This window comes from Dama dama, chromosome 7 (assembly GCF_033118175.1).
Source record: "Dama dama isolate Ldn47 chromosome 7, ASM3311817v1, whole genome shotgun sequence".
Taxonomy (NCBI): domain Eukaryota; kingdom Metazoa; phylum Chordata; class Mammalia; order Artiodactyla; family Cervidae; genus Dama; species Dama dama.
The window spans coordinates 30,423,797-30,445,011 of NC_083687.1; the positions used below are offsets into that span (position 1 = coordinate 30,423,797).

The following is a 21,215-nucleotide window of genomic DNA, read 5'->3' on the forward strand; positions in this document are numbered from 1 at the left end:
TCCAAGGCAAGCTATTCAACATCATGGTAATCCAAGTCTATGCCCTACTGTTGATACTGAAGAAGCTGACATTAATCAGTTCTATAAAGACTTAGAAGACCTCCTAGAACTAACACCAAAAAAATGTATTCGTCATTGGGGATTGGAATGCAAAAGTAGGAAGTCAAGGGTCGCCTGGAGTAACAGGCAGGTTTGGCCTTGGAGTACAAAATGAACCAGGGCAAAGGCTAACTGAATTCTACCAAGAGAATTCACTGGTCATAGCAAAGACCTTTCTTTTCAACAACACAAGAGACAACATTACACATGGACATCACCAAATGGTCAATACTGAAATCGAATTGATTATATTCTTTGTAGGTGAAGATGGAGAAGCTGTATACAGTCAGCAAAAACAAGACCTGGAGCTGACTGTGGCTCAGATAATCAGCTTCTCATACCAAAATTCAGGCTTAAACCAAAGATATCAGGAAAACCACTAGGCCAGTCAAATAAGACTTAAATCAAATCCTCTATAAATATGCAGTGAAGGTGATGAACAGATTCAAGGGACTAGATCTAGTAAACAGTGTGCCTGAACTAGGGACAACGGTCTATATACTGTACAGGAGCAGTGAACAAAACCATCCCAAGGAAAAAGAAAAGCAAGAAGGCAAAAGGTTATCTGAGGATTCTTTACAAATTGTTGAAGAAAGAAGTGAAACGCAAGGGAAAAAGGGAAATATACACCCAACTAAATGCAGAGTCCCAAAGAATAACAAGGAGAAACAAGTAGGCCTTCTTCAATGAACAGTGCTTAAAAATAGAGGAAACCAACAGAAGGGGAAAGACTAGAGATCTCTTCAAAAAAACTGGAAATATCAAGGGAACATTTTCCCCAAAGATGGGCACCATAAAAGAAAGAAAAGGTTGAGACCTAGTGAAAGCAAAAGAGATCAAAAACATATGGAAAGAAATACACGGAAGAACTGTACAAAAAAGAAGTGGATATCCGTGATGATGTGGTCAGTCACCAGAGCCAGACCTTCTGGAGTGTGAAGTCAAGCAGGCCTTAGGAAGCACTGCTGTCAATAAAGCTAGTGGATGCAATGGAGTTCCAGGAGAGCTATTCATAACCCTCAAAGATGATGCTCTCAAAGTGTTGCACTCAATATGTCAGCAAATCTCGAAGACCCAGCTGTGGCCACAGGACTGGAAGAGTCAATTTTCATCCCAGTTCCCAAGAAGAGCAGTACTAAAGAACATTCAAACCATCAGACAGTTGCACTCATCTCCCATGCAGATGTTCAGGCTGGATTTAGAAAAGGCAGAGGAACCAGAGGTCAAAGTGCCAACATCCGCTGGATCATAGAAAAAGCAAGAGAATTTCAGATAAACATGTACTAGTGCTTCATTGACAATGTTAAAGCCTTTGACTGTGTGGACCACAACCAACTGTGGAAAATTCTCAAAGAGATGGGAATATCAGACCAACTTACTTGCCTCCTGCAAAACCTGTATGCAGGCCAAAAAGCAACAGTTACAATTGGACATTGATTCCAAATCAGGAAATGAGTACATTAAGGCTGTATATTGTCACCCTGCTTATTTAACTTATATGCAGAGTACATCATCTGAAATTCCAGGCTGGATGAAGCACAAGCTGGAATCAAGATTGCAGGGAGAAATATCAATAACCTCAGATATGCAGATGACACCAGCCTTATGGCAGAAAGTGAAGAGGGACTAAAGAGCATGGTGATGAAGGTGAAAGAAAAGGTTAAAAGCTGATTTAAAACTCAACATTCAAAAAACTAAGATCATGGCATCTGGTCCCATCACTTCGTGACAGATAGTTGGGGAAACAGTGGAAACAGTGACAGACTTTATTTTCTCGGGCTCCAATATCACTGCAGATGGTAACTGCAGCCATGAAATTAAAAGATATTTGCTGCTTGGAAGAGAAGCTATGACCAACCTAAACAGCATACTCAAAAGCAGAGACATTACTTTGCCAACAAAGGTCTGTCTAGTCAAAGCTACAGTTTTTCCAGCAATCATGTAGGGATGTGAAAGTTGGACTATAAAGAAGGCTGAGTGCCAACGAATTCATGCTTTCGAACTGTGGTGTTGGAGAAGACTCTTGAGAGTCTCTTGGACTGTAAGGAGATTAAATCAGGAAATCAGATTAAATCAGGAAATCAACCCTGAATATTCATTGGAAGGACTGATGCTGAAGTTGAAGCTCCAATACTTTGGCCACCTGCTGCAAAGAGCTGACTCATTAGAAAAGACCCTGATGCTGGGCAACACTGAAGTCAGGAGGAGAAGGGGATGTCAGACGATGAGATGGTTGGATGGATCACCAACTCAGTGGATATGAGTTTGTGCAAGCTGCAGGAGATGGTGAAGGACAGGGAAGCCTAGTGTGTTGCAGTCCATGGGGTCACAAAGAGACAGACATGACTGAGCAACGGAGCAAGAACCCACACTAATAAGGTCATGTTAAAATCTTGCATGCTAGGCTTCAGAATAATGCGAATCAAGAAGTTCCAGATACCCAGCAATCCCACTTCTGGGCATACACACTGAGGAAACCAGATCTGAAAGAGACACGTGCACCCCAATGTTCATCGCAGCACTGTTTATAATAGCCAGGACATGGAAGCAACCTAGATGCCCATCAGCAGATGAATGGATAAGGAAGCTGTGGTACATATACACCATGGAATATTACTCAGCCATGAAAAAGAATTCATTTGAACCAGTCCTAATGAGATGGATGAAGCTGGAGCCCATTATACAGAGTGAAGTAAGCCAGAAAGATAAAGAACATTACAGCATACTGACACATGTATATGGAATTTAGAAAGGTGATAACGATAACCCTATACGCAGAACAGAAAAAGAGACACAGAAATACAGAACAGACTTTTGAACTTTGTGGGAGAATGTGAGGGTGGGATATTTCAAAAGAACAGCATGTATACTATCTATGGTGAAACAGATCACCAGCCCAGGTGGGATGCACGAGACTAGTGCTCCGGCCTGGTGCACTGGGAAGACCCAGAGGAATCGGGTGGAGAGGGAGGTGGGAGGGGGGATCGGGATTGGGAATACATGTAAATCCATGGCTGATTCATATCAATGTATGACAAAACCCACTGGAAAAAAAAATATATAATAATAATTTAAAAAAAATAAAAAAAATAAAAAAAAATAATACCAAAAAAAAAAACAACAACAACAACAACAACAACAAAAAAAAGTTCCAGATGTCCAAACTGGGTTTAGAAAAGGTAGAGGAACCAGACATCAAATTGCCAATGTTCCCTGGATCACAGAGAAAACAAGGGAATTTCAGAAAAACATCTACCTTTGTTTCATCGACTACACTAAAGCCTTTGACTGTGGATCATAAGAAACTGTGGAAAGCTCTGTTGTCGCCTTGTCATACTCCTTTCTCAATCCTGAGCCACTCTGTTGTTCTATACAGCATTCTAATTGTCGCTTCTTGACCCGCAGACAGGTTTCTCAGGGGACAGATAAGGTGGTCTGGTACTCCCATCTCTTTAAGAGCTTTCCACAGAAAGATTTCCTCTTCTTGGGCTCAAAAATCACTGCAGATAGTGACTACATCCATAAAATCAGGATACGATTACTTCTTGGCAGGAAAGCTATGACAGTCCTAGACAGCGTGTTGAAAAGCAGAGACGTCACTCTGCCAACAAAGGTCTGTATAGTTAAGGCTATGGTCTTCCCATTGGCCAGGTACGGTTGTGAGAGCTGGACCATAAAGAAGGCATAGCGCCAGAGGATTGATGCTTTTGAACTGTGGTGCTGCAGAAGACTCCTGAGAGTCCCTTGGACAGCAAAGAGATCAAACAGTCACTCTTAAAGGAAGCCAACTCTGAATACATATTGGAAGGACAGATGCTGAAGCTGAAGCTCCAGTATTTTGGCCACCTTATGTGAACAACCAACTCATTGGAAAAGTCCCTGATGTTGGGAAAGACTGAGGGCAGAAGGAGAAGAGGGCTTCAGAGGATGAGATGACTGAATGGCATCACTGATGCAATGAACATGAACTTGGGCAAACTCCAGGAGATGGTGAGGGACAGGGAGGCTTGGCATGCTGCAATCCACAGGGTCACAAAGAGTCAGACATGACTAGGCGACTGAGCAACAACAACATAGCATTTGTTAGAACAACTTTAAGTGAACGTCGCTCAGTCGTGTCCGACTCTTTGTGACCCTATGGACTATACAGCCCATGGAATTCTCCAGGCCAGAATACTGGTGTGGGTAGCCATTCCTTTCTCCAGGGGATCTTCCCAACAATATTGAAATATAATTTACCCATTGAAAAGAATCAATTATATCATATTCACAGAGAGGTGTGACCATTGCCACAATCAATTTTGAAAGGTTTTCATCACCCAGAAGCATTTTTAGAATATTGTTATCCAGGTACCAACTTCCCAGGTGGCTCAGTGTTAAAGAATCTGCCTGCAATGCAGGAGAGTCAGGAGACACGGGTTCAATCCCTGGGTTGGGAAGATCCCCCAGAGAAGGAAATGGCAATTTACTCCAGTATGCTTGCCTGGAAAATTCCATGGATAGAAGAGCCTGTCAGGCTACAGTCCAAGGGGTCCCAAAGAGCTGGACATGAATGAGCAACTGAGCACGCATGCACGCATTGAGGTACCAATTTATTCCAGGGCAGTGAGCCCCTATTTCCCCTCAACATTTCCCTCCAACATTTCCCTCATCTCTAGACAAACACTAAGGTACTTTCTGTCTAAAGGGATTTGCTTATAAACCCTATAAATAAAAGCCAACAATTAATATGATCTTTTATTCTTGTTTTCTTTAGCAGAGCATAATGTATTCAAGGTTTAGCCACACTAGGCATCCATGTATTAGGCATCTGTACTTCCTTCTTTTCATTTTCAATTATTTTCCAATGCAGGTTTGTACCACTTTTACTAATTCATTCATGAAGGGATGCAGATCTAAGTTATTTCTGCTGTTTGGCTATCATGATTAACGCTGCTGTGAATGTCAGCTACAAACATTGTGGTGTAGACTACCATTTTCATTTCTCCAAGGTAAATACCTAGGAATGGAATTCATGAGTCCTAGAGTAATGCTAGGTTCAAACTTGGAAGAACTTCCAGACTGTTTTCCAACACCATTTTATATTCCCACTAGCAGGTTCCATGGTTCTAAACTCCACATCGTCTATGAGGATACGAATCTTGGTTTCTGAATTTTCAAGGAGGGGAGGTCACCTATGCACCCCACATGAATAAGCTCTGGGTTACATTTCCTATTACAGCTCACAAGCTTGAGAAAACCAAAGGGAAGATTTTCCCCAGATTTGGCTAATGCCCTGAGGATAAAAACAACTTCTCCCTCTGAAATATTCCCCACATTTATATTTTGGCCTAAACATTGATTCTCTTGGTACTGTACTTATGGAAGCTTTTTATACTTAATCTATTATTTTTATTTGCTTTCACTGGACAAGGACGCTTTAAAACCAGGCCAACCATGTTACTCAAAATGGAATCTCCAAGGCCTATTTTTTTCAATCCTGCTATTTTTCTGGCACCAGGGTAGTTGTGAGAATACAAGTCCACCTAAACCTGTGATACTTTGTCTCTTCTGTGAGCCAGTGCTGGTTTGTGAAATGCTTGTTATCAGCTCATAGTAAGAAACAGACAGACATTGAAAGTGAGCATAAGCAAGTAAGCTACCTTATCTTGACTCAAACTGGTAATTGCCAAGAAAAAGATGAGCATTTTTACAATGTCATTAGATCTGCTAAGACTATTGGATTTTTACTCCTCATGGACTAGAGATTATAGCTTGGTGTTTAGTACTTTTAAAGACATTTGTGTGGGTCATATGTAAATTGATCAATTTTTTGGATACTTTACCCATAAAAATGCATATACAAAGAAATACAAAAGTTTAGTTCGGTCGTTCAGTCATATCCGACTCTTTGCAAGCCCATGGATTGCAGCACAGCAGGCTTCCCTGTCCAACACAAACTCCCGGAGTTTGCTCAAACTCATGTCCATTGAGTTGGTGATGCCATCCAAGTATCTCATCCTCTGTTGTCCCCTTCTCCTCCTGGCTTCAATCTTGCCCAGCATCAGGACCTTTTCAAATGAGTCAGTTGTTCACATGAGGTGGCCAAAGTATTGGAGTTTCACCTTCAGCATCAGTCCTTTCAATGAATATTCAGGACTGATTTCCTTTAGGGTGGACTGGTTGGATCTCCTTGTAGTCCAAGGGACTCTCAAGAGTCTTCTCCATTACCACACTTCAAAAGCATCAATTTTCTGGTGCTCATCCTTCTTTATGGATCAACTCTCACATCCCTACACCCCAGTAGTCACTGGAAAAACCATAGCGTTGACTAGACAGACCTTTGTTGGCAAAGTAATGTCTCTGCTTTGGAATATGCTGTCTACGTTGGTCATAGCTTTTCTTCCAAGGAGCAAGTGTCTTAATTTCATGGCTGCAGTCACCATCTGCAGTGATTTTGGAGCCCAAGAAAATAAAGTCTGTCACTGTTTCCAATGTTGCCCTATCTATTTCCCATGAAATGATGGGACTGGATGCCATGATCTTTTCTGAATGTTGAGTTTTAAGCCAAGTTTTTCACTCTCCTCTTCCACTCTCATCAAGAAGCTCCTCAGTTCCTCTTTGCTTTCTGCCTAAGGGTGTTGTCATCTGCATATTTGTGGTTATTGATATTTCTCCTGGCAATCTTGATTCCAGCTTGTGCTTCATCCAGCCTAGCATTTTGCATGATGTATTCTGCATATAGGGCTTCCCTGATAGCTCAGTTGGTAAAGAATTCACCTGCAATGCAGGAGACTCAGGTTTGATTCCTGGGTCAGGAAGATCCACTGGACATGGGAAAGGCTACCTACTCCAGTATTCTGGCCTAGAGAATTTCATGGACAGTCCATGGGATCACAGAGTCGGACCCGACTGAGCAACTTTCACTTTCACTTTTCACTCTGCATATAAGTTAAATGAGCAGGGTGGCAATATATAGCCTTGATGTACTCCTTTCTCAATTTGGAACCAGTCTGTTGTTCCATGTCTGGTTCGAATTATTGCCTCTTGACCTGCATACCGGTTTCTCAGCAGGCAGGTAAGGTGTTCTGGTATTCCCATCTCTTGAGGAATTTTCCACAGTTCATTGTGATCCACATAGTCAAAGGCTTTGGTGTAGTCAATAAAGCCAAAGTAAATGTTTTTCTGGAACTCTCTTGCTTTTTCTGTGATCCAACGGATGTTGGCACTTTGATCTCTGGTTCCTCTGCCTTTTCTAAATCCAGCTTATACATCTGGAAGTTCTGGGTTTGCATACTGTTGAAGCCTAGCTTGGAGAATTTTGAGTATTACTTTGCTAGCATGTGAGATGAGTGCTACTGTGCAGTAGTTTGAACATTCTTTGGTATTGCCTTTCTTTGGCATTGCCTAAATTAAAAAAGTTAACATGCAATAAAATGTCAATATCTGTGTAATGGTCCCATGAAGACCCATAGCCACAGGGTCCGTTGTCCAGCATCAGGGCTGACGGCGCTGTGAAGAGTGGTGTCTGTGCTCACCTGTGGGGAAGGGGTTCCTGTGTGGGACCCAACCCGGGTGGGGTGAGGATTCTGTTCCCGGCTGTGCCTCAGGGCTGGTCAGCAGTTTTCCCTGAAATAAACCCCAAACCACAAGTGTGCCTCTCTCTGTTCCATTTAGAACACTTCCAAATCTTTGTTTCCCCACCCAGAACTACCTAAGAATACATGTAGGGAAATCTCAGAGAGCAAGGATTCAGAGACTTTTCCTTCTTCTTTATTTTGATTGATATACAATATTGAGTCAGTTTATGGTGTACAACTGTTGATTTTATACACTTCTGTACTGAAAAATAATCACCACCATAGCATTATCTGACAACTGAATCATGTCACATCATTACCTCTTCTGCATGTGTGGAGAAAATTTAGATCTACTCTCTTAGCAACTCAGAGACTCTATGGTGAGCTGATAATCATGTTCTAAATTTTCAGCCTGGTGATAGCACACGGCAGAAACTACATGTACCTCGCACCAAATGTTTTGTCTTTTTGCTCTCAGGAAATAAACATTGAAATGTGTGTTTAAGACCCCTCCCCACCTTAATCATTCTCTGATCTTTAACGTCAGTGGATCCCAGTCTGCTCAGGACTGCTTGTAGAGATTGTTACAAAATACTCAGGACTCTTCCCAGATCCACCATCTCAGAGTGTAGGGCACGGAGTCCGGGTATCTAGTATGAAGAAGCCATACAGGGGAGGCTGGTGCGCGGCCAGGTGGGAATCCAGTTCTGTGTTCTTGCTCTGAAATGTGTGATCTGAAGATCAGCACCAACCGTGCTATAAGTCTATTCCAGACCTTCTGTCTCTAAGAGGAGTGCAGATGAAGGACATTTTTTTAATGTCCATCAGGACCCCTCTCCATGTTCCATCTTGACGCGGTGTCAGAATGGTGCCGTCTCCTCAGGAGTGTGGTCTGATCAGTTCCCATAGCGCGGGGGATTCAGGATTCAGTCCTCATCCTTCTGCTTCTATAGCCAATTCTCCCCTCATCTGTCACCTCATCTGTTCTCAAGGCTTTAAACATCATTTATATGGTGTCACCAATTCCATCTATTGCTCCAGTCATCTCACCTAAACCCTAGACTAGTAAACCTAACTCAGTAGCCACTTTCCTAAACCAAATGCTGATGGTGATGCCTTCTCAAATATGCTCCTTCCAGAGTCCCCTCATTTCCACAGTAGGCATCCCACATGCTTACTTGCAAATCTCAAATTTTGTGGTCCGTCTTCACCCTTTCTCATAACTCTGATTTAATCCACTACGAAGTACTGTAAATTCATTTTCAGAATATATCAAGAATCCACTCACTCATCATCATCTTCCCTGCTCACACCCCAGACAAGCACCAGCACCCCCACCCTGGACCCTGCGCTGTTTCCTAGAGGCTCCTTTACGCCTCCCTCGCCCTTCACCTCCTGACTCTGCACAGCAGCCTGACTGACGCTTCTAGAGAGCAGTCACACCAGGTCCTCCTCTGTTCCAACCATCCTATAACTCCATAGCTTACTGAGATAAAATCAACCCCCTTCTCACATCCTGGAGGCACACAGGATCCAGCCGGACATGGGATCTCATCGCAATTCCTTTTCCTTCAGCCACAGCTGCCTCCTGGCTCTCTCTTGAACACAGACACCCTCCTGCCCTCATGCATTTCAATGGAGGCTCCTCTGCCTGGAGAGAACCTCCCCTAGACATCCTTGTGGACATTCCTTCATGTTCTTCACATCTTTACTTAAAGGTCACCTTCTCAATGAGCCCCACTGTCCACCCTAGTAACACAGTCACCTTCCCTGCCCCCACACACTTATACTCTGGGTCACCTTCCTCAGAGCACTTACCAACCTGTACAGGAAACACTTCCCTCACTTACTAGGCTCATAGTACATGCTCTGCCCCTTCTCCTAGAACACACTGCACATCCTGGACAAGGTTTGTCTATTGTTAGTTCATTGAGTTCTCCTAGATGCTAAAAGATGGTGTCATGTCTCTGTCACACAACAAATATCAGTGCAATGAATAGTTAGTGTAAAGCACTTCCCTATTCTAGATACAGTGTCTTTATTAATGTGAGCTCAGGCCACATGCTGTCTCATGGCAGTTACAGCACAACATCCATTTGCATTGACCTCAATGCTGCCTGTAGTTTACTCACAGAGGCTGATTTCACTTCCCTCCCACACCAATCAGCCTGCACACCACACACAAGGCTCTTTTATCTCTTTAGGAAAGAAGATCCTCTGCTTCCGGCTCCTATATTCAACCTGCTGTGACTTTATTAGACTCTGCTTTCTAAATCCATGAGTTGACATGGGAGCCTACCGCAGCCTTAGAGGTAAGGGCAGAAGAGGGGGCAGATTGCAGAGAAGAGAGAAGTCCAGCAAGAATTAAGTCAAGATATGAAACGATTGGGTCCCTCCTCTTTGTAAGTTCCAGCATGTGGTTCCTTTAAAAAGATGGAGAAAAGTTGGAAAGAAGAATCCAGCAAAATCTCTAGAAGGAGGGCAAGAACTGGATGACTCTGAAATTTCTCTCTTGACATTGCTGAGATCCTGTGTGCATGGATCTCTCGGACTTGTGGGGACAATGACAGGCAAAGTGACCCCTGCTGCTGTCAGAGATGGGGTCACCCAGAGAAAAATGAGGCCAGGACTCTACACATGAAATAGAACAGTCAGTACACCAACAACAATAATAGCAATAACTAAATAAGCAAAATATAAACACATTAAAAAAAAGACAGGCGCTAAGGATTGGTCCAAGGCCTAATCCTAGGCTGACTGTTTAAGAAACGCACCCTGCCCCTGGTCCTGGACATACAACAAGGCCCAGGTGACTTCTGAGTTCATGATCACAGGTGCTTGGCGGGACAAGGATTTACTGAAGGGACAAGGACAAAGGAATGGAGAAGAGGACCCAGTCCAGGAGTGACCATGGGCAGCGCATGGGCAGTCCAGTGCATGCCCATCAGGCACTGATCACTGGGCACAGGCCCTGTCCTCACTCAGCTCCTCACAGCCTCCTCCTGTCCCTCATGCAGCTGACTCAGCACAAAAACATGTGGATGAATCTGGAAAGTTCTCAGTGCTTCAATTTATTTCCTCTTTCAAACTTTAGGAATCCTCAGCTTTATTACCTGATACCCCTTCATGGCATTAATTTGAAAGAACAAATTCATATATACAGATTTTATTTTCAGTAAGGAAATATGACATCATTACTCAGTGCATATGAAGCAGACACGGATTGAGACGGCCCAGCCCCGTCTCTGCTGGAACAGGACAGTGGATGAGGGAGGAGAACACAGGTCAGGGTGGGGAGAGGCTGTGGTGGGCAGGGTTGGCCAATCTCCCCACCTCCTCACATTATGCTATAAGAGCACAGACACACTCAGATGCAGCTGCAGAAAGAGGGGTCCTGGGATCTGATGTCACAAAGTGGGACCAAGCATCACTCAGCCCCCACAAGGCAGCTGTCTCACACTGTGAGAGAAAAGAATCAGGAACCAGTTCGGGTCAGTCATGTAAGCACTCACATTCTCCACACCCCCCAATGCTCACATGTCCCACTCAAAGATCACTGCTGCCCAGTGTGTTCGCTCTGCCCCAATCCCCCTTCCAATCTAGACCCTCCAGGATCTCACCTTTAGGAATCGTGAGAGACACATCAGAGCCCTGGGCACTGTCATTGCCTGGAGGAGAACAAGACCAGGATGTGGTCAGAACCCACAGGAGAGAAACTAGAGAAGGAACTTTGAGGAGAATGAGCCCCCCATCGCCTCCTGTCTGCACCCTCACAAGGGTCTCAGGAATCATCCCCTTCATACTTACTTGCAGCCTGGGTGTAGATCCGTCCTTTTTCACCTGTGAGAAGAAAATATCACATGAGAGGCCAGGGAGAAGGCTGAGTCATGAGACCTTAGAGGAGCCCCTAGTCCTGGACCCCAGAGAACTTTCTGGAACCGTGGTCAAAACTCATGATAGGATCAGGAACACAGAGAAGGGAAATGTGTAAGGACTGGGCCACCAGCCCTCCTGGAGGTCTGTCCTCAGCAAGGATCTCCCTCTGACCTTCAAGTGCTGAAAACCTGGTCCCCCACTGGAATTAGGAAGGCGAAAAATTTCTCTTTCATTTTCATACATGCTTTAGAAAAGCAAAATGTTGGCATCAGCTCCATACTCCACGCGTGTGTGGAGCATACTTTCCAGTAACCAGGCAGGTAAACTTCTACCTGGGCTTGAAACCCCCAGTGAGACAAGAAAACTCAGATCCTCCCTCCCTTCCCTACCTGAACACTTCTTCCTCCAGATCACAGCTCCAGCCACCACAGCCACCACGAGGACAACCAGGCCAATAATGATGCCCACGGTGAGGAAGGAGGTCTGAGGAGGTTCTGTGGAGGAAAGGGAAAGGCCCCTCAGGCTTGAGTCCTGACCTTGCTGAACTGAGTCCTGGAGGGCTCCTGCTTTATCTGAGAGGAAGCTCCAGCCGCATCTCCCTCCTTACCCCATCTCAGGGTGAGGGGCTCCTGTAGCCCCTCGTGCTGCACACGGCATGTGTATCTCTGCTCCTCTCCAGAAGGCACCACCAGGGCCACCCACTTCTGGAAGGTCCTGTCCCCTGAAGGCCTGGTCTCCACAAGCTCCATGTCCTGGGTCTGGTCCTCCCCATTGCGCTGCCAGGTCAGTGAGATCTCCTCAGGGTAGAAGCCCAGGGCCCAGCACCTCAGGGTGGCCTCACGGTCAGAGATGGGGTGATGGGTCACATGTGCCTTTGGAGGGTCTGAGGAAGAATCAGAAAATTTACAGTTTGTGTTACCTCCATGGGTCACTGAAGCAGCATCATGTGACCATCCTGAGAAAAGACAGAACACTAATTTTTTTCCCCAGCTTTACTGATGCATACTTAACAAAAACTGTACACACTTAAAGTGTACTACATGTTGCTTTGATATATATCTACACTGTGAAGGTAATTAATTTATTCATCAACTTACCTTATGTGTGTGTCTGTTTGACAGGGGTGATGAGAATGATTAAGATCAATTTTAAAGTATACAATATAGGATGATTATTAACTATAGTCACCAGACTGTACTTCATATCCCCAGATGTATTATGAACTTTTTTACCCGCTGAGCTATGGAGCATTCAAGACCATGGTGTTGAAAAAAGCAGCAGAAGAGCTAGATAACAGCCTCAAATCAGAGATCAGGGATGATCTATATTAGTCCTTGGAAATTTCTAGAATGAGAGACTAGGATAGGAGCTCCAAAAATGGGAGGGGGAGAATACAGAGTGGTGGAGGCTGAATGACTCAGAAAAGCTGGAGTCAGGCCTCCTTAGATGCTCTCAGTGAGAACATATTTTGAGAGAGAAAGTCATGGATCACAAGATGGTGGCCAGGGTCAAAGGGCACCGCTGACCAGCTATTTCAGGGACGGTTTGTTTCCTGCTTCTTCCTCAAAGACAGTGGATTCCTTAATTGTCCTTCAGAGAAGTGGGGCCACTGGTGACTGTCTTGTACAGAATATGAAAACCTGGGCGGATTCCTCGCTCTCCTGACAAGAACCTGGGGCGCTGTTCGCTCAGGGACCCCATTTTCCTCTCCTCGTGGGAAGCCAGCTCCAGCCCGCGGGGAGATCAGGGAGGCCCCGCGCCCCTCGTACCTGCGCGCAGCAGCGTGTCCTTCCCGTGCTCCAGGTATCTGTGGAGCCACTCCACGCAGCGGCCCTCCAGGTAGTGCCTGTGTTCCTCCGCATCACCTGCCGCCTCCCACTTGCGCTTGGTGATCTGAGCCGCCGTGTCCGCCGCGGTCCAGGAGCGCAGGTCCTCGTTCAGGGCGAGGTAATCTCTGCCGTCGTAGGCGTACTGCGAGAACCCGCGGAGGAGGCGCCCGTCCGGCCCCACGTCGCAGCCGTACATCCACTGGATAGTGTGAGACCCTGACCCGCCCCGACCACCCGCGGTGATTAAACCCAAACTGAAAATGAAACCGGGTCAAGCCCCGCCGGCTCTTCCCGGGTGGGGGTGCCGGGCGTGTTCCGCAGTGTTGGGGTGACCCTCGGACCCGCAGACTCGGGGCGACCCCGCCGGTCCCTGGGGATGGGGGCCGTGACCCGGACCCGGGCCCGCGTCGCTCACCGGCCTCGCTCTGGTTGTAGTAGCGGAGTGCGGTTTTCAGGTTCACTCGGAAAGTCTGTGCGTGGCCCTTGTGTTTCTGAGTCTCCTCATCCCAATACTCGGGCCCCTCCTGCTCCACCCACCGCGCCCGCGGCTCCATCCTCGGATTCGGGGCGTCGCTGTCGAACCGCACGAACTGCGTGTCGTCCACGTAGCCGACGGCGATGAAGCGGGGCTCCCCGAGGCCGGGCCGGGACACGGCGGTGTAGAAATACCTCATGGAGTGGGAGCCTGGGGGCGGGGAGGGGTGAGACCCTGCCCGACACTTCCGGCGCGGGTCCCGGGTCCGAGGTGATGGGGCCGGGAGGGAGGAGGGGGCTGAGGGCCAGTGAGATGGAAGAGGTCGAGAACCGGCCCGATCTTCGAAAGGGGTAGAAAGGAGGGGTCGGAAAGCAAGGGAGGGACAGGCCGGGGCCCGGGGAGGGGCGGGTCTGGGCAGGGGCGTCGGGGTCGCTCCGTCCCTGGGTTACTGCCCCCCAGACTCCCTGGCGGTCCCCTCGCCACACCCCGCAGAGGCCGTTCCCTCCCGACCCCGCACTCACCAGCCTGGGTCTCGGTCAGGACCAGGATCCCCGAAAGGAGCAGGAGAAGGGTTCCCGGCCCCATGATTCGCAACCTCTGGGTCTGGGAAGAAGCAGTCTGGGCGGGTTGGTGGAGACTTTATGACCGGGATCCGCAGGGACGCTGATTGGTTTTTCTAGAAACCGGGCACCCAGTGGCAGTGAGAACTGGGGTCACGTCACGAGTGTCCAGGCAGCAGGGCTAAACACAGGTTGTGAGAGAGAAAGTGAAACTCGGGGAGACGGGGAATCCCCAACACGGAACGTCGCAGCCCCTGACTCCGCCCTTGACCCTGAGATCCTGAGCGGCTTGCGCTCCAGGGACCTGGGACTTTGCCCTGATCCCTCCCCTCCTGCTAGGTAGAATGTTCAAACTACCCGGTAATTGCACTCATCTCACACGCTAGCAAATGTAATGCTTAAAATTCTCCAAACCAGGCTTCAACAGAACCTGAACCCTAAACTTGCAGGTATTCAAGCTTAGATTTAGACAAGCTGGATTTAGAAAAGCCAGAGGAACCAGAGATCAAAGTGCCAACAACCCCTGGATCACCCAAAAAGCAAGAGAGAAAACATCTGCTTCTGCTTTATGGACTATTCCAAAGCCTTTGTGTGGATCAAAACAAACAGTGGAAAATTTTTCAAGAGATGGGAATACCAGACCACCTTACCTAACTTCTTGAGAAAACTGTGTGCAGGTCAAGAAGCTACAGTTAGAACTGGACATGGAACACAGACTGGTTCCAAATTGGGAAAGGAGTAAGTCAAGGCAGTATATTGTCACCCTGCTCATTTAACTTACATGCAAAGTACATCATGTGACATGCTGGGCTGGATGAAGCACAAGCTGGAATCAAGATTACCAGGAGAAATATCAATAACCTCAGATATGCAGATGACACCACCATTATGGCAGAAAGCAAAGAGGAGCTAAAGAGCCTCTTGATGAAAGTGAAAGAGAAGAGTGAAAAAGTTGACTTCAAGCTCAACACTCAGAAAACTAAGGTCATGGCCTCTGGTCCCATCACTTCATGGCAAATAAATGGGGAAACAATGGAAATAGTGGCAGACTTCATTTTTTTGGGCTCCAAAATCATGCAGATGGTGACTGCAGCCATGATTTAAAACATGCTTGCTACTTGGAAGAAAAGCTACAACCAACCTTGACAGCATATTAAAAAGCAGAGACATTCCTTTGCCAACAAAGGTCCATCTAGTCAAAGCTATGTTTTTTCCAATAGTCATGTATGGATGTGAGGGTTGGACTGTAAAGAAAGCTGGGCACTGAGAATTGATGCTTTTGAACTGTGGTGTTGGAGAAGACTCTTGAGAGTCCCTTGGACTGCAAGGAGATAAACCGGAAATCTGAAAGGAAATCAGTCCTGAATATCCATTGGAAGGACTGTTGCTGAAGCTGAAGCTCCAATCTTTGGCCAGCTGATGTAAAGAACTGACTCATTGAAGAAGACCCCTATGCTGGGCAAGATTGAAAGCAGGAGGAGAAGGGGATGACAGAGGATAAGATGGTTGGATGACATCATTGAGTCAATGGACATGAGTCTGAGCAAGCTCCAGGAGATGGTGATGGACAGGGAGGCCTGGCGTGTTGCAGTCCATGGAGTCACAAAGAGTCGGACATGACTGAGCAACTGAACTGAAATGAACTCCCCTCCAAGAGCTCTTTGTCCCCCTGTCTCCCTGAGTCCTAGCTCTGGGGCTGTTTGAGATTTTGATTAAAATATCTACACAATCTTACAAATTAGTGAGGACCCCAAGGATAGTGTTATGTGACCACTTCTATGCATATTTTCCATACTACGAATAATACACTTTGCAGATTATTGTTTCTCTATTTAGAATAATAATAATAGAAAGAAAGTTTAGTCGCTCAGTCGTGTCCAACTCTTTGAGACCGCATGCACTGTAGCCTACCAGGCTCCTCTGTCCATGGGATTTTCCAGGCAAGAGTACTGGAATGGGTTGCCATTTCCTTTTCCAGAGGATCTTCCCAACCCAGGGATCAAATGTGGGTCTCCCACATTGTAGGCAGAAGCTTTACCGTCTGAGCCACCAGGGAAGTCCTAAAGGCTGGTTATAATATTAATAACCCATGTGTTTAATATGAATAACTAGTTCCCAGAATAAAAAGGGTAGTGAGAAGCATACAGCTTTTTCCATTTTTTCCAAGTATCTTTCCTGTCTCTTTCACTAGAAGATCAGTGGATTTTCAGGTTTGCGTCTGCATTGAATCTGTTATTTTGATGGTAGTCTGTGAAAGTGAAAAAGCTGGCACATAAGTAGGAATAAACTTTTCAGATAATTGTGGATGTTCATCTTGTGGATACAAAAGTAAAACTATACAAATTGTACTTTCTCAAAGGTTTTTTCAGCAGTGGACCTGAAACAATATCATTGACTATTTTCTATTCTGTTACATTAAAATCCATAAGCCTATTTTGCTCATTGAACATCTCTTGTACTAATACAAGATTTTTACAAAGTAATACATTGTTTCTAAATTATACAGATCTTTCTGCTCATTCATTCTTTCAAGAACAGTTGTTTTCCGCGTAAAAGAGGGTAGTTCAGAGCACACAGAATATTTTCTTGGGCCATAGCACTTTGAAATTTAGTAGAAGTGCTCTGTGTTTACTTTCCATCTCATCACAGAAGATGCTTTCAAAATGTGTATTTAAGAATGATGATTAGGAAACATAAGCATTTTTATTTACTTTATTTTTAAAACTTTATTTTATTGAAGGATATTTGATTTATAATGTTAATTTCTGCTGTACAGCAAAGTGATTCACTTATACATGTGTATATATATTTATATTCTTTTTCATTTTTTTTTCCATTTTGGTTTATTAAGGACAGATAAGAATTTTTAATGTGTCATTCTGGATGTTTTAAAGCAAACCTGATTATTGGTTTTCTTTTTTTCTACAAGAAAGCTTTGGTGAAAGTAGTTACTAGTGCAGTTTGCTACCATACTCTGTTACTGCTAAGTGATACATCAAAGCAAATGTCAACACAGTGAGAAGTCAAATAATATCCAAGTGATGCTATGAAAGTAGGTTTCACCTCAGGGATCTCATGAAAGGGTCTCAGTGACATCAAGAGTTCCACAGGCCACACTCTGAGAACTGGTGTTCTGAATGAACCAGGGTGTCTCTCAACTGATCCCTGCCTTTGCCTCCTCTTCATTTTGGAAAATGCTTTTTCCTGAGCTGGACTCCCTGCCTCCCCAAACTTAACTGAGGGCCCTGCCCTGGGCTCCTCTAGGAGAGAACTCACCCCTAGAAAGTGATGCCAGAGAGTGTCCTCAGTCTGGGAAGGAAGGTGGGGGGACAGGTGTTTCCCCTTTGGAACTGGGGACAGTTTGTACCTGAAGGTGCCAGACCCACTCATAACCTACTTTGACTTTGTTACACACCAGCTTAATATGTATTCATATTCCAGACAGAAATCTGACGTAGTGTCTAAGAAAAGTAATATTGGCCCTTTCATCTCATGTGGTCTAATGCACCTGACTTGAGGCCAACAAATCATGAAGAGCAGTCCATTCCAAGAGAACATTCTGTGGTGAAAGAATTGTTCTATGTCTGTGCTGTCCGGTCAGGTAGCCAGTAGCTACGTGAGGCTATTTACATCTGTAAATAGTGTCTGTTGTGCTGAGCACTTTTATTTATTTTAATTTAAATAGCAATATGTGGCTACTACCTAACATATTGGTCAACGCATATCCAGAATGTTGTTAATTAATCTTCTGTCTCTTTCCCCTAAAAGATACTGTGTGACTCATTAATGCACATTAAAATAATCTTAATATTGAAGTCATGGATTTGTCTATGCAGGTCTTAGATATAGCTTTAAATACAGCATGCTCTGAAATCTTCTTTAATGTGTATTTTAGCAGATAGAATGTTCCAGCATTAGCCAAAACATGATTTATCACCCTAAGGTCGTAAATGTTCAAAACTGCCCATCACTAGATATAATCCTTGAGCTCTTGGTGTTTTCCTTAACTTGGTAAACATAAGGGCACACAGAAGTTCTCATTTAGCCCAAGAGGACGTGTTTATTTAACACAACAGATATCAATACTTTGAGGGACTTGTACATACTTGTAAAGTTGTGAAGCAGAAGATACAATGTTAGAATCCACCACCTTACTACTTTTAACTTACTGCTCCTGCTATATTTTCTGCCCAAATTCCATCAGTTCTGTTTCCCTTCAACCTTGGACCCCTCTCTCCTAGACAAAAATATACATAAAGTTTTTACACTTGTGGAATGAAGAGTTTTTTGAACCAAAGATTCAAATCATCAAAGCATATAAATCTTTCCTATGTCAATCAGACACTCATAAGATACAAACATATACCCCTATTCCAATGGAGACACATAAACATTTTTGGCAAACAGGTGACATGTCTCAATGTTCTTCAGCCAAAGGTCACCAGAAGCAAATCTGTGGGCAATCAAGTTGGATTTATACTGGATACAGTGAGGGAGATTACACAGCATCAGGGATGATAGTGTCCTTGTAAAGTGTTAGAACATATACAGCCAGGAGTCCCCAAACTCTGAGCTTGGACTGGTACCTCCTGTCAGATCAGTGCCAACATTGGATTAGAAATAAAGTGTACAATAAATATACTGTGCTTGAAACATCCTGAAACCATTCCTCCCATCCCTGGTCCATGAAAAATTGTCTTCCATGAAATCAGTTCCTGTTGCCAAAACGTTGAGGACCGCTGATATACAGGATGTGGGCTTTGATTTTGAGAAGCTTTTATGCAAGACTGGCTCACTCTAGATTGGGTGTTGTCGGGAAGCGGGGACAATTCTAGGAATGGGCACCTCAGTGAGCCTCTGCTGTAGGGAGGGCAGACTAGAGCGAGGACACAGCGGTGACTGGGAGGAGGCAGTGGTCTCTGGATCAGCTCAGGGGGAGGTTTGGTACATGGTGAGGGCACAGGGCTGCCTGGTTGGTCTGAGCTCAGACAGAATGCCGTCGTGTTCTGGTTTTGTCTCTCTGTGTCACGCACTCAGATGTCCTTGTCTGATGCTGATCTTCTGTGAGATGACTTCTGTCGAACAGGAGAACAACACAGACATGTGGTGAGCTCCAGCCCAGCTAGAGGATCAGAATGTACGTCCTAGGATATGAGCTGAATGTGATCTGTCAAGTGTCTACAAATGTAAGGGATTTTTAATCCCATGTAATTTTTGTAAGCATTACTTACCAGCACACGAGAGAACTGAAAAGATACTCAAGTATATACAAAAATAAATAATTCATGTCCTTCCCCTCACTCCCCATTCACTCAAGTCCTCTACTGCAGAAACAATTGCAGTTAGAAATTTCTCATTTCTCTTTCCAGAAAAATATACTGTTCATTAGTGAATACTGTTATATCAGTAAAAGAGCTCAGGCCACAGCCTCGGAGAAATTATTACAAATTCACATATCTGATAAAGTGAAAGAAAAAAAGTGAAGTCGCTCAGAAATGTCTGACTCTTTCCGACCCCGTGGACTGTAGCCTACCAGGCTCTTCTGTCCATGGGATTTTCCAGGCAAGAGTACTGGTGTTGGTTGCCATTTCCTTCCCAGGGGATCTTCCCAACCAGGGATTGAACCAGGGTTTCCTGCATTGTAGACAGATGCTTTACCATCTGAACTACCAGGGAATGATGGGCTCATCATGGAAATCTGATAAAGGACTTTGTTTTAGAATATACATAGAACTCTTCAACTCAACAAAATGAAAATAACTATTTAAAAACAAAGTCTGAACAGACACTTCTTCTAGAAGATATGACAATTAAAATATATATAAAAAGATGCTAAACATCTTATGTTGATAGGAAATGTAAATTACAAAGACAGTAATGTGCATCACACCTGATGGAACATACAAAATCCAAGAACTGGTGATGCCAAGGTTGGAGCAGCAGAAGGACGTAGAGCAGCAGAAACCCTCACTCACTGGGGCAGGAATAGGAAGCAGTGCAGCCTCGAGAAATGAGAGTCAGCAGTTTCTAACAAAGCTACACAGAAACTCTCCATCCTGTCTACTAATCAATCTAGTATTTCTCCAACTCATTTGAAAACTTATATTTGCACAAACCTCTGCACACCTATGTGTGTATCTGAGTGTCCCTTACGTGTGGACTGCACACAGTGATTTTCTTCTAAAGATCACAGGGTGAAAAGTGGGGAAGTAAAAATAGAAGTTCACAAAGAAACCTGGGAAATGTACCTTAGCCAGGTAATGAAGTGAACTTATTAGTGATATTCGGGTGGACAGTGTATACCCTTGGTGAGTGGAGAATGTCACTCATCTCTGTGGTCCTCTTCCCCAAAGCCGTTTGCCCCAGTACTGTCTCTGAGCAGTACTCCCCAAAACATCAAACTCATCAAAAACAAGAGAAATCTGTGTGACTGTCACAGCCAGAGGAGCCTGAAGGAGACACAATTCAGACTTGATATGTGTCTTTGATAGGATCCTGGATCAGGTTAAAGGAAAACTAATGAAGTTCAAATAAATTCTGGAGTTTAGTAACACTGTATCAATATTGGTCATCAGCTGTGAGGAATGTATGATGGTGGTATAAAATGTCCTCACAGAGTGTGGGATACATAGTAACTCTCTACTAACTTTGCTACTTTTTTGTAAATATGAAACTATACTTAAATGAAAGCACAATTTAATATCAACTAGAAATGAACAGGAAGTATAAGAAACAATTATCAACTTTCCAAGATGTGTTCATCAATGGGCTTCAGAGAGGAGATATGGAGAGAAAAGATGGAAACCTGAGACACAGG

The 21,215-nt window shown here is 44.7% G+C and overlaps 1 protein-coding gene across 3 annotated transcripts in view; it reads right to left on the bottom strand.

Moving 5' to 3' along the window:
• The window catches only part of LOC133059726 (BOLA class I histocompatibility antigen, alpha chain BL3-7-like), a 43,249-nt gene extending 28,734 nt beyond the window's left edge, over positions 1 to 14,515 (bottom strand). Inside the window, exons 1-8 of one of the 3 annotated variants that reach the window (XM_061147253.1) lie at positions 14,360 to 14,515; positions 13,779 to 14,048; positions 13,304 to 13,579; positions 12,142 to 12,417; positions 11,924 to 12,028; positions 11,466 to 11,498; positions 11,279 to 11,326; positions 10,809 to 11,117 (exon numbers count right to left, since the gene is read on the bottom strand). In XM_061147253.1, coding sequence (XP_061003236.1) covers positions 11,113 to 11,117; positions 11,279 to 11,326; positions 11,466 to 11,498; positions 11,924 to 12,028; positions 12,142 to 12,417; positions 13,304 to 13,579; positions 13,779 to 14,048; positions 14,360 to 14,423 — 1,077 coding nt within the window. In that variant the 5' untranslated portion in view covers positions 14,424 to 14,515 and the 3' untranslated portion in view covers positions 10,809 to 11,112. Of the gene's footprint in view, positions 1 to 10,808; positions 11,118 to 11,189; positions 11,327 to 11,461; positions 11,499 to 11,923; positions 12,029 to 12,141; positions 12,418 to 13,303; positions 13,580 to 13,778; positions 14,049 to 14,359 lie in introns of those variants that run through there. The other 2 variants (XM_061147251.1, XM_061147254.1) reach the window with 2 other exon arrangements.
• Positions 14,516 to 21,215: the final 6,700 nt, after the last annotated feature.